The sequence below is a fragment of the Protopterus annectens genome, chromosome 3.part0 (genome assembly GCF_019279795.1).
Source record: "Protopterus annectens isolate FY-2018-M chromosome 3.part0, PAN1.0, whole genome shotgun sequence".
Lineage (NCBI taxonomy): Eukaryota > Metazoa > Chordata > Ceratodontiformes > Protopteridae > Protopterus > Protopterus annectens.
In genome coordinates, this window is record NC_056731.1 from 450,372,402 (window position 1) to 450,385,538 (window position 13,137).

Sequence of the window (13,137 nt, forward strand, 5' to 3'; positions counted from 1 at the left end):
CTAACCTTAAACTATTCCTTAGCTCTCATTGGTTATGTCCTTGTGCTAAACCAGACTAAATCTTTGATCACTGCCTTCCTTCTTGGTTGGCCCACTAACCTATTCCTTTTTTCCTATATATCCAGATCCTACCTTTTATACCTCTCATAATTTACTATCTTTTCTATTATTTGCATTCCTTCTAATTAGCCAATTTAATTGTATGTATACTTTCGCCTTACATGTTTTTGTCCTCCTACAAAATTGTATTTTATTATAAACTCAATGTCTGTTTGATCATTGTGGAGCTTTTCTCCCCGGGCCTCTGCTGAAAATGGATTTATGTCCAGTTGGATTAGCCCGGTAAACAAATGTAAAATAAAATAAATAAATAAATAATACATGCAGAAAAAATGTTTTGGAGGAGGAATGAGGTTTAAGAGAAGGCAGAAACTGAACAGTTTATGAAATGTTGATTTGATTTCAGGATGTGTAACAATATATGTAATGTATAACGTCTGTAAATGTGAACTTGTTAATATAGTTTGATTAGCATTTAAGTAAATGCAAGTTTGCCTGTTTCACAAGTGGTACTTAAATAAAGACAGAGGCACAACAAACTAATGGGCACAGTATTTTTTCATATAAGGGGTGGCGTAAGCCACAAAAATTTGGGCTAGGCTTATAAATGCCTTAGGGCAGATAGCCTAGTATAAACCTATGAACCTATAAAGATGTTTAAAAAAGGATTGGTATTCTACTCAAGGATTTCAGTACAACATTTTGCTAAATTTGACCTGCTGGTTTCATTCCTCCAAACTATGGACGGTAGTTATGACATGTTAAAAATGGAAAAAAGTCTGGTAAAATATGTATAGAAACTTTAATTTTGTTGCTATTACAGGTGAGTAAAGAAGTACTCTAGCCCCTAGTTTTACTCTGCATACTGAACAGCAGTTCAGTACAAGAACCCGAGTTCAGACTAAATATGATATTATGTTAGACTGGGGCAGAGAAGGCTTCTCAACAAGTGGATTTCGAGTGTCTGCCAAATCTCTGTCTCTGTCTCTGTCTCTGTCTCTGTCTCTGTCTCTCTCTCTGTCTCTCTCTCTGTCTCTCTCTCTGTCTCTCTCTCTGTCTCTCTCTCTGTCTCTGTCTCTGTCTCTCTCTCTCTGTCTCTCTCTCTCTGTCTCTCTCTGTCTCTCTCTGTCTCTCTGTCTCTCTCTCTCTCTCTCTGTCTCTCTCTCTCTCTGTCTCTCTCTCTCTCTCTCTCTCATGTTATCTATTGCAAAATATAGCATTTTTTTCTTTCTGCAGAAACAGGAAAGTGCTTATCTAATTCATAAAACTTCATTTTAAAACAAAGTGCTTCAATAAATCTGAATTTATTTTTAACTGGATTAACCAAAGTTCTGCCTCTTCTAGAGAGTGCACCCCAGCGGCTCTTGGGGTGGACCAGCTCCTTCACCATGCTGAATGGATGGTTAATATTGCTTTCCACCTTTCTTGCACAGTATGGAGGCTGATATTTTGGTCCCTAATTGTTCATTTGTCACCTGCTTTTTGCATCACTATTGGCTAGAGTTCCAAACCATTGAGGGAAGAAGACTGCATACTGTAGAGACTAGTACCTAGTATTTGTTTCTTCACTTAGAATGGTTGTGAACCTATGAAGTAGGATTGAGTAGTACAGAGGAGCTTCTCAGAGGTATTCAGGAATGCATGGGATGCATGGAGAAAGGGTGAGGAAGAAGTCAGAGCTGGGGAGGTAGAATGTTGAATTCACATAAAGGGCAGATTAAATTGACTTATAGACGCCTTTTGCCATTGAAATTGCTTGTAGTATAATGTTGATTTTGCATGTGCAAGAAAACCTACCCATTAGGTTGTTGTACCTATCTTAGTGGAAACATTTTGCCTTTGTCGTCCTTACAGAAAAAAAGTTAACAAAGGTCTTCAATTACTTATCTCATTTACTCAGTCTAGGAGTTTTATTCTTCATTAAAGTGTGTCATTACACTGAGTCAGTCCTTGGGAGACCTTCACTTGCTTCTCTCTATACTGTCAAATTCTTAAATTGCCTGGCTGTGTCATGAAGAGGGATGAAGCCCTTAGTACAGCCCTGGAGACTGGAATATTCTAGCAGTACTGGCACTGGAAAAGGCATGCAGGCAGAGGAGAAGAGAGAAGCCGCATGGCCTGCTGACATCTGGGTGGTAGGAGTAGTTTGCATGACTTGGGACACACTGTGGAGTGCTGTCACCCTAGTGGGGAGCAGGACAGACCAATACTTTAGTTCTGAGGGGAGGGGCAATGCTGCTTGGAGGGAGTGCTCCCTTGTGGAAGTGACTGTTTGTGAATGGTCTATTGCACACCCCACCCCAATACCTATCTAGATGTGCAAAGTTAGTTAAGGCTGTGGAGAAAGTAAGAAAAAAATGTGAAGTGTGCCATTGGCTGTTTAAATGATGGCTTTTTCTGGTTGACCCTTACCTGGTGAGGACAAATGAGCCAAATGGCCAAGGGAGGACTGATGGTCTGCCGGCAGTGGGTGTACAAAAAGTGGCAGAAAAAAAAACACACCACCAGTGGTGTGAACTTCGGCTCTAGATGATTGTCACTGTTGAAGCGACACCCTGACCCCATGTACAGAAATGGGGGGGGGGAGTGGCGATGGATGGAATGTTGTATCGTAAATATAAAGAAAGGCTTTGGTTCATTCTTGGGATATGAATTTTGTTCTTCAGCAGAAGCTGAAAGCACCTTCTTTTAAACTAACCTTTACTTTCTTTCAGAATGACAGCTTCTTTGGCTAAAATAGTTTGAGTTACAGGCCTCTTCAAAACACAGCACGTTTTATAAGAATAAGGTTCTGTTCACTAGCCCACCCTTTATGCCAGAAGATGACGTACTTGCTTTAATATGAAGACCTGAGATATCAGGAATCCTCCTTTTTGTGTGCGCTTGTGCATGTGCGCTTATTTCTCTCTTATACATGGATGTGGTCTGTAAATGCGCTGGTATAAATTAGCTGATTTACACTTTGATACTGTAATTTTTCAACTTTTTAACTTTGATGCTTTTTTGGGTAATTTTATTTGGATTTTTAAATTTTATTCATTACTTCCTGCAGTGTGGTGCAGTGGTTAGTGTTGCCGCCTCATGGCAAGAGGTTCCCCGGTTTGATTCTCTGCTGGGGTGCCTTCTGTGCGGAGTCTGCATGCCCTCCCTGTGGTCGGGTGGGTTTCCTCCGGTTTCCTGCCACATCACAAAGACATGCAGTAGGTGGATTGGACACTCTAAATTGGCCCTAGGTGTGAGTGTGTGTGCCTTCTGTGGAAGGTTGGGCGCCGGGCTGGCAACTCAACACCGTAAAAACTCTACTGCCAATCATGAGCGGACAAATGATCTGCTGTGGTGACTCCTAACCGGGAAAAGCCGAAAGAAGAAGAAGACTACCTGCAGTGTAACTGTCATTTTTTTTTTTTTCAAACCGTGATTATTGGGTGACTAAAATACACATCTTTACTTTGATGTACATATCTGCATGGTAGAAATTCTGTGATTCATTTTAAGACAAGAAGAAAAGAGTATTCATTTAAGAATGGTTACTGTGTAATGTGCTTTTGTTTTAAGCATACACATAGTTAGTACCCATTGTACATGTCTCGGCTGAGAGTGATGAAAAAAAACATTGTTCTGAAAAGATTAAATAGTTCAAATATCCAAAAGGGGAAAAAAAAGTTAAATTTAGTATTTTTGCAGGGGAGGAAGGCCCCCTGCACCCCCACAGTCCCTGCTAATTATATATGCCAAGATTGCAGTACAGTGGGTAAAGTACAAATCCCTAGAATCCAATGTACTGTCATCTTGCATAAAAAGTGGGCAGAAAAATTGTCAAAAACACTGTTCACTGATGACTATTACATCTACAGTGGATATAAAAAATGTACACACCCTTGTTAAAATGCCAGGTTTTTGTGATATAAAATGAGACCACAATAAATCATTTCAAATCTTTTTCCATCTTTAATGTGAACTATAACTTGTACAATTCAATTGAAAAACAAACTAATCTGTTAAGGGAAAAGATATCAAAAATAAAAAAAAAACATTCAATAAGCTGGTTGCATAAGTGTGCACACCCTTAAACTAATAGTTTGTTGAAGCACCTTTTGATTTAATTACAACATTCAGTCTTCTTGGATACACACCTGCCGTCAATTAAAGAGACTCTGATTAACTCCAAATAAAGTTCAACTATTCTAGTAGGATTTTCTTGACATTTACTCAATTGCCTGCTAAAGCAAAAGCCATGGTTCGCAGAGAACTTACAAAGCATCAAAGGAATCTCATTGTTGAAAGGTATTGGTAAGGAGAAGGGTACAAAAACAATTTCCACAGCATTGGATATACCGTGGAACACAGTGAAGACAGTCATCAAAAAGTGGAGATAATATAGGACAATAGTGACATTGCAAAGAACTGGACATCCTTCCAAAATTGATGAAAAGACAAAATGAAAACTGGTCAGGGAGGCTGCCAAGAGACCTACAGAAAACTGGTCAGGGAGGCTGCCAAGAGAACTACAGCAACACTAAAGGAGCTGTAGATGGTTCTGGCAAGTACTGGTTGTGTACTACATGTGACAGTCTCTTGTATTCTCCATATGTCTGGACTATGGGGTAGAGATGCAAGACAGAAGCCTTTTCTTGCACAGAAAAAATCCAGGCCCGGCTAAAATTTGCAAAACAATACATAAAGTCGCCCAAAAGCATGTGAGAAATGTGTTATGGTCTGTTAAGGTTGAACTTTTTGGCCACAATTCCAAAAGGTATGTTTGGCGCAAAAAAGAAAAAAACACTTTGCATCACCAAAAGAACACCATCCCCACGGTGAAGCATGGTGGTGGCAGCATCATGCTTTGGGGTTGCTTTTCTTCAGCTGGAACTGGGGCTTTGGTCAAGGTGGAGGGAATTATGAACAGTTCTAAATACTAGTCACTTTTGGCCCAAACCTTTCAGGAATCTGCTAGAAAACTGAAGAGGAAGAGGAGTTACACCTTTCAACATGACCGTGACCCCCAAGCATACATCCAGATCAACAAAAGAGTAGCTTCACCAGAAGAAAATTAAAGTTTTGGAATGGCCCAGCCAGACCCCACACCTGAATCCAATAGAAAATCTGTGGGGTGACCTGAAGGGGGCTTTGTACAAGAGACCCAACATTTAACTGCACTCATTGCAAACATTCCTAACCCTGGAAAATGCTGACATCTGTACAGTCACAGAAACCTGATTCAAAGCTGTGGAGAGCACCCCAGCCTTACCTGGTTACTCATCCTGTCATACATTCAGACCCCAAACTGTGGGCAGTAAAGCCCAAATGAGTTGGAGTTTCCATATACATTAAAGACATACACACCTCCAGGCTGGTCAAACATTATGACACACAGGAGACACTCCAGATGCACTTAACCATTGGCAAGACTCCTATTCAAATCATTGCTAGCTGCCGGCCCCAAAATCTGACTCAAGATGCTCAATCCACTTATTTGGACCTGTTCAAATATATCAAGATTCAATCCTTTACCCTGATCCTGGGTGACTTTTTAACTTCACAAACTTAGACTGGAAGAACTACTCATGCCAAAACACAAATGCCCAGAGATTCCTTGATTTTTGTCAGTGCAAATGCCTTGGAACAGCTAGTTGAACCCCCACAAGGGGTGATAATATCTTGAACTTAGTATTAACCAACATGAGTAACCACTGTAGCATCCCTATAGTATCATTGTCCATGGTAAGATCTGACCAAGAAGCGGTCACTTTCGAAGTCACCATCTTCCCCCAACCCCCTCTAGCTAGGATCAGACATAAAAACGTCTCCAAAGCTGATTACAGCCTCCTGAGGGATGGTATAAACAGCTTTCCAGCCCCCTCCCCCTCTGTAGGAACTGGCAGCAATATCCAAAACTACACCAAAGCAGTATACGAGCATTTATATAGATGCATGGAATCAGGAATACCCAACAGGACTAAATCATCCTCCACAAGGAAGAGTAAACCTGTCTGGTGGACATCTGCAATAAATAAACTCTATAACAAAAGGTAAAAATTGCTGTCCAAGAACAAGGAGCAGGTGCCCAATTGGAAGCAATGTCTCCTTAGCCTGAACAAGCAAATAAGAGCACTAGTGAAATTCTCCAAAGCAAACATCAAGTCCATATTGGCCACATCTACTAGAGACAGTCATAAGGCCTTCTTCACATATGTCTGCAACCTCAAAGGAAGCACCCAGATCTGTTCAGAACTGGTGGTCAAGGGCACCACACGTACAAATGCTATAGATACAGCAAACTTGCTGGCTGACAGATTCAGTGGAAACTTTACCACTCTGTCCCCCATCCGTAAATCAGGAGATCCCCAGTACCTGGCCCCCTTCCCCTTATGTCTAGGGAACAGGTTATCACTGTTCTCTCAAAAAGGCAAAAAAATGCAGCTTCCATGGGACCCGATAGCACCCCAGGCTGCATCCTACATGAACTCAGGCAGGAACTTGCAAAACCATTAGGCACCCTATTCAACCAAAGTCTGAGTACTGACTTCATCCCAGCTGAGTGGAGGACAGCCAATGTCATAGCTTTACACAAAGGTGGATCGTCCACCGAGCCCAAAAATTATAGACCCATCAGCCTAACTAGCCTGATCTGCAAGACCATGGAATGGATTATCATGGACCTCATTAACAAGGACATTGTCAACCTCCAAACACTTAATCCCACACAGTTTGGCTTTGTCAAGGGGATGTCACGTCTGCTAAATTTGGTTGACTTCTTTGAGAGAGTCACCAAAGCCATGGACGAGGGGAAGACTGTACATCACCTACCTTGACCTTGCCAAAGCCTTTGTCACTTTTCCCCATTCTGGCATAATAGATAAACTCTCTCAACTAGGCATCAGTCTATATGTTATCAGATGGGCAGCAAACTGGCTCACTGATAGAACCCACATAGTCAAAATAGGGGAAGCCACCTCAAGCAGTAGACCTGTAACAAGCGGCGTACCCCAGGGTTCAATCTTGGGGCTTCTGTTATTTGGGATATACTTTTCTGATGTGCAGGCCAAATCCAGTGGACTATGGCTGACCACGTTTGCAGATGACTGCAAGCTGGATGCTGTCATCAATTCCCCTAGTGATATGGACATATTCCAAGAGGGTCTCACTGAGACAAATGACTGGTGCCAGAAACATGGCCTCAATCTGAATACCAAAAACTGCATTATCGTCCCCTTGGGGGAGAGTAACATCCCCACAAATTCACATTAATAACAAAGTCCTAAGCACTCAGTTGTGAGGGATTTGGACACCCATGTTGATAGCAACCTGACTTTTGACCACCATGTTGCTTCCATGGTACGGAGAGTCTTCTACATGGCTCACCTCATAAGTAAGGGTATCTCATCCAGGAACAAGAAGGTAATAACATCCTTGTATTCCTCTGTTATAAGGCACATTAATGAGTACAACACACCTTTGTACCTCGCAAAGCACATGCAACAGCTGGAGAGACCACAGAGGTTCCTCACCAGGAGAATCCAGGGCCTCAAACATTTACCATACACAGGCTGTACCAAACAAGGTTTCATACAGACTCCTCTGAGGTGTCCTCTGTCTGGCATACAAGGCCATCATGGACCCCACCTTGATAGGACTGCTGCATATCCGCAAGTCAAGCTGCACTCGAGTAACCTGCACACATGGCCTCAACCTGGTCTGTGACATCAACAGGACTTGTTGGTGGGACATATTTGTGTCCCAGAGAATCCCTCATCTATGGAATAGACTCCCTCTCCACATCAAGCAGAGTACCTCTTTACCCCTTTTTAAGCATAAACTAGATAACTGGATGGAAAACAGAAAATGTACCCCTTTTTAAGCATAAACTAGATAACTGGATGGAAAACAGAAAATGTACCCCTAGGATTCTACCCATGTGCCTGCTGGACAGGGGCATTGGATGCTGATTTGTCTAAACATGGGGTAAACTCTTGGCTAGGCTTATAAGAGCCTCAGGGCCAATAGCCTAGTAACCACCTATGATCCAAATATTGCCAAGTCAAGATGTGCCATGCTGATAGACTCCTACCCAAGAAGTCTGAGTGCTGTAGTTTAAATCCAAAAGGTGCTTCAACAAAGTATTAGTTTAAGGGTCTGCACACTTATGCAACCAGTTTATTGTACATTTTTTATTTTTAATATTTTCCCCTAACAGATTTGTTTGTTTTTCAATTGAATTGTACAGGTTATAGGGCACATTAAAGGTGAAAAAAGTTTTGAAATTATTTATTGTGGTCTCATTTTTTTAAATCCCAAAAACCTGGCATTTTAACAGTGGTGTGTACACTTTTATATCCACTGTATATGTACATTGTGTGTGTGTGTGTGTGTGTGTGTGTGTGTGTGTGTGTGTGTGTGTGTGTGTGTGTGTGTGTGTGTGAACAGGATGTGGGGTGAGTTAGAGGAGAAATGTTTTTTCAAGGTTCTTGTAGCACATAGCAGTATGGAGAGAAAGATGTATCCCAGAACACTGGAGAATAAGCATTCTAGTGCCAGTGTCCAATAAAGGGGGACATTCATGCCTGTGGTCAGCATAGAGGCATCAACCCCCTGTCGCACTGCAGGAAAATTTTGATACAGATCAGAATGTTTACAATCTGGTAGATAGTGGAGAAGCTAGAAATGAGGAAAGCATCCAACTGGTCTTATCTAGACTTGGAGAAAACATATGTCAAGGTCTCAAGAAAGCTATCTGGACTGTACTGTGATAGTTTGAAGTCGCAGAAACATTGATAGAATTAATGCTGGCTATGTACAGGGACCCAAATGGCACAAGTACGAACAGTGTTCAGACTCATAGAAAAAGTCTTGGTGGGAATGGGGATTTATCAACAGTCGGCTCTTGAGCCCACAGCTGTTCATGCTAGTGATGGACAAATACAAAGCTGTTGTATGCAGATGCCATGCAATTGTAAGCAGACTCAAAGCAAGAAGTTAAGCAGATGATAGGAAAATGGGATGCAAAACTGAATGCACATAAATCAGGAGATGATGAAACTTGAGTTAGAAGGGAACATAGTGGAACAGGTTAACTGCTTTAACTATGTGGGAAGGGTGGTTGAGAACAACGAAGTGTGAATAAGGAGGTCAAAGCTAGAATCAGAGGGTCTATATTAAATCAGCGGACGCTTAAAATAGCGAACACTGATTTATCGACCTTTTAAAAGTGAAAGCTTGAAATCCCAAAGACATGGAACAGCAATTTTTTCCCCAGGGAAAAAAAAAATGCTGGGCCGTATTCGGGACTTTGCCATTGCCTCCACTGTGGTGTGATCTCTGAGTTAGTATATTTAAGTAGGGGATGTGGGAGGGGGGGTGAAGCCCCCACTTTACTTAGCGTTTTGAAGTTTTTTTTTTGTGGAACAGAGATTTTTTTTCCCCTGGGGAAAAAAAATGCTGTTCCGTGTCTTCGGAATTTCAAGCTTTCACTTTTAAATGGTCGATAAATCAGCGTTCGCCGATTTTAATATAAACCTGAATCAGAGGGTTGCAACCAACTGGCATGGAATGACAGGGGTAGTGTACAATAGAAGAAAGCCAAAGAAGCTGAAAGGTTAAGTGTACAAAACAGTCCTGTAACCATAACTTCTGTATAGTGCAGAGACTTAAGCAGTGACGACAGAGCATTTGAGGAAGCTAGTGGTGATAGAGGTTAAGTGTCTAAAACGGGTCTATGTCACATAGTTGAAGTGCCGTAACTTCGACTGACGTATGTTCGAACACATATGTCTGAAGTTACGGAACATCGACTACCTGTAAAAAAAAATAAAAACACAACAGAAAAATGTGAAACTTGTTTTATGCAGGGGGGACACCCCCCACTACTTAAATATACTAACTCCGAGATCGCACCACATTGAAGTGAATGGAAACCTCCACTTGGAGATTTCCATTCGCACACTCGAACATTTACAAATTCGAACATATGGTCTCGACCGTGTGTCGTTCGGAATTGTAAATGTTCGACTACGTGATATAGACCCGTCTAAAACAGGTGGTAGGATGCACACTGTGGGACAGATATAGGAAAGATCACATTAGAGAAGAAGCCAAAATAGCTCCAGTCGTTAAGAAGGTCAGAAAGAACAGATTACTGTGATTCTAGTACATTTGCAGGAAAGCAGAAGACTGTTTGATGAAGATGATATAGGAGAGACAGGAAGTAGGTGAGAAGAAACAATGAAATCCAGCAAGGAGTTGGATGGATTGTGTGAGAGAAGACCTGAGACAGTCTGACATGACTCTCAAAGAAGATAGGAAAGTGGCATTCAATCAAAAAAGGTGGTGACAGTTGTCCTGACATCTCAATTCGTATGTCTCAAGTGTGCCTCATTACAGAGAGCATCCCTCAGTTTGGGTCTTAAAAACTTGATCAGAGTTTACATGGAAAGGGTTTGTCACACTTTATGTTAAGAATATTTTAACTGATATCCATGGTAAACAGACTTTTATGTCAAATCAACTCATTAAAACAAATTTTTGTAAACAAAAAGTAGCACATTTTAGCCATCCTATGAGCATCCTAGTTGAAGTATTTAGCAACTGTTTAGTAGGTTTCACATTTAGCCCATTTGTTCCATATTGTGAGAGTTGGTGTTCCACACTCTACAGAAGGAAGGTTGTGGAGTATAACTCAACTCCATGCAGAAAATAGGAAAAAGGAAATGAGGGCGCATACATACCCCCCCACACATATGCGTACGTAGGTGGGACACACTCTCACACACACACACACACACACACACACACACACACACACACACACATGTGCGTGCATGTGTGTGTACATATATATATATATATATATATATATATATATATGTATATGTATGTATGTATGTGTGTGTGCATGTACTTAGTGCACAATACATAACGTGTGCATGTAGATGTATTTAACTTTGTGGGACGGATAATATGCATTATACTGGGAAAACAAGGAAGCCTCCTATCTTCAAAACTTGTGTTGAAATGCACTGAAGAAACCAACAATCTTGGGAGACAGCATCTTAAATCTGTGGAAGAACAGTAATAGAAGAATGATGGTATTGTGACAATGGGCAAGGGAATTTATCGCAGAGTTTTGTTTTTTGCTACTCCCAGTTACTGTGGAGTGCATTTTTTTTTTTCCACCCGTAGTTCTGACAAGTCAGACATCTATATAGCTCTTGGGGAGAGTTGAGCAAGAGGAGTGTTGGTTACTGGTTAAGCAAAATCTGAAATCTACAGAATTTGTCAGACTGCATGAGCCTGGAACTCCCTATCCGTTCACCATGTATTTTTCTGTTGTTAAAATTGACCTGAGTTTTGCTGTGTTTTAATGGGATAATTTCATGCAGCACTTAAAATGTGCGCGCGCGCACACACACACACACACACACACACACACACACACACACACACACACACACACACACACACACAAAAAAAACAAATATGCACACACAGAGTGCAGTGGTAAAATGTATCCTTAAACATTATTGGCGGGGGAGTAAATTATTCAGTAGGTTAAAATGTGTTTTATTGACTGATTAAACATTTTTGAGTACACTAAGTTTTGAAAATAATTACCCACAGGTAGATGCTATGAAAACTGGTGTCAAGGAAATGAAGAAAGCTTACAAGGAAGTCAAAATTGATCAAATTGAGGTAAGTGCAGTTTGAAAAACCATTTTTTACTACAACAGTTGCATTTTCTGTATTGTTACTTAAACATCTTTTTATTACTATGTGCTCATTACTGAATTGCATAGTTTTTGCTGGTGCACAAATGCTTGCTTTCAAGTTTGAGTGATATATGCATTTTATCTTATTATTACGTTATGGCATACATTTCGTTAAAAATATATTTATATGTGAGAACTCAGAGAAGTGAAATGTAGGTAGAGATATCAGAATATACTTTTTTTTCCTCTCTAGGAAATTACTTCTGTACACAAATGAATTTCTGAGCTTAGTCTTTTTTATACATATTGATGCAGTGTCAGTGTTGGATGTAACACTGTAGTTTTTATTTATAATTGTACTGTTTTCAAACAGATGAAACTCGTATCTCTCAACTGTACAGATTTTCACAATGTCCAGATTTTTGGATCATATTTTTGGCCTGTTCCTCATAAAAGTTGTGGTTTTCTAGCAAATCACCGGGATGCTATGAGGTTTAAAATCACTAAATAATTACATACATTTGAGTTTCTGACTTAAAATCCTTCAGAAAATGTATGCTAAAATAAACTCTAGTAATTTTCTAAGTTTATAAGAGTAGTATTTAAAACCTGTCCCTATTTTTGGGCCTTTGTCCCCCCATTTTGTCAGGCTTTGTCCAGATTTCTTGCACTAGGAGGTTGAGAGATATGAAAACTGCTAGCACTTATCAAATAGGTTCATAGGTGTGTATTGGGCTAATGGCCACTGTGTCATTTTTAAACCTAGCCATACATCCCAAGTATTTGACAAGTTCTGGCACACTTGATAAGTATAAGCAAGGGCTTGGGAGATGAAACCTGTACAAGCAGGGGCCTGGGAGGTAAAATGTTTATAGGATGTATGTGTCCAGTAGAGACATGTATGAAAACTCAAGGATGAATTTCTTGTTCTCTATCAAATTGTCCAAGTTACAGTTGAATTGGATTATGGAGGAAATGTGCATCACATGGATGGGGCTCCTCTTCCACAGCAGAGGTAGTCTCTGGAATACATACCTGCCCCTCCAGCAGGTCCTGTTTATGTCACAGGCAGGGTTTAAATTTGTAGAATATTAGTTCTGCTTCTTTTTGTTTTGTGAATATGCAGTAGGTCCATCAGGGTGGGGTCCAACAATGCCTTGTATGCTAGGCATTGATCTCCTCTCAACAGTATGGAAGAAGCAGAGTACAGGGACAGGGTTTTAAAGCAGTCTGCATAAGACATGTTACTTATGCTGTGTATTCTTTTAGTGAGGAACCTGTGTGGATGTTCCAGTCATTGGATGTGACAGGTTAGGTACATACCGGCAGGGGCATTGTACTCAATGATAGGTCTGATAAATGCCGAATACAGAGG

At 40.7% G+C, this 13,137-nt stretch overlaps 1 protein-coding gene across 1 annotated transcript in view; it reads left to right on the top strand.

The window, feature by feature from the left end:
- The window catches only part of CHMP5 (charged multivesicular body protein 5), a 319,359-nt gene that overhangs the window by 96,342 nt on the left and 209,880 nt on the right, over positions 1–13,137 (top strand). Inside the window, exon 5 of the mRNA XM_044064874.1 lies at positions 11,674–11,745. Within this exon, the coding sequence (XP_043920809.1) occupies positions 11,674–11,745 (72 nt within the window). The remainder of the gene's footprint in view (positions 1–11,673; positions 11,746–13,137) is intronic.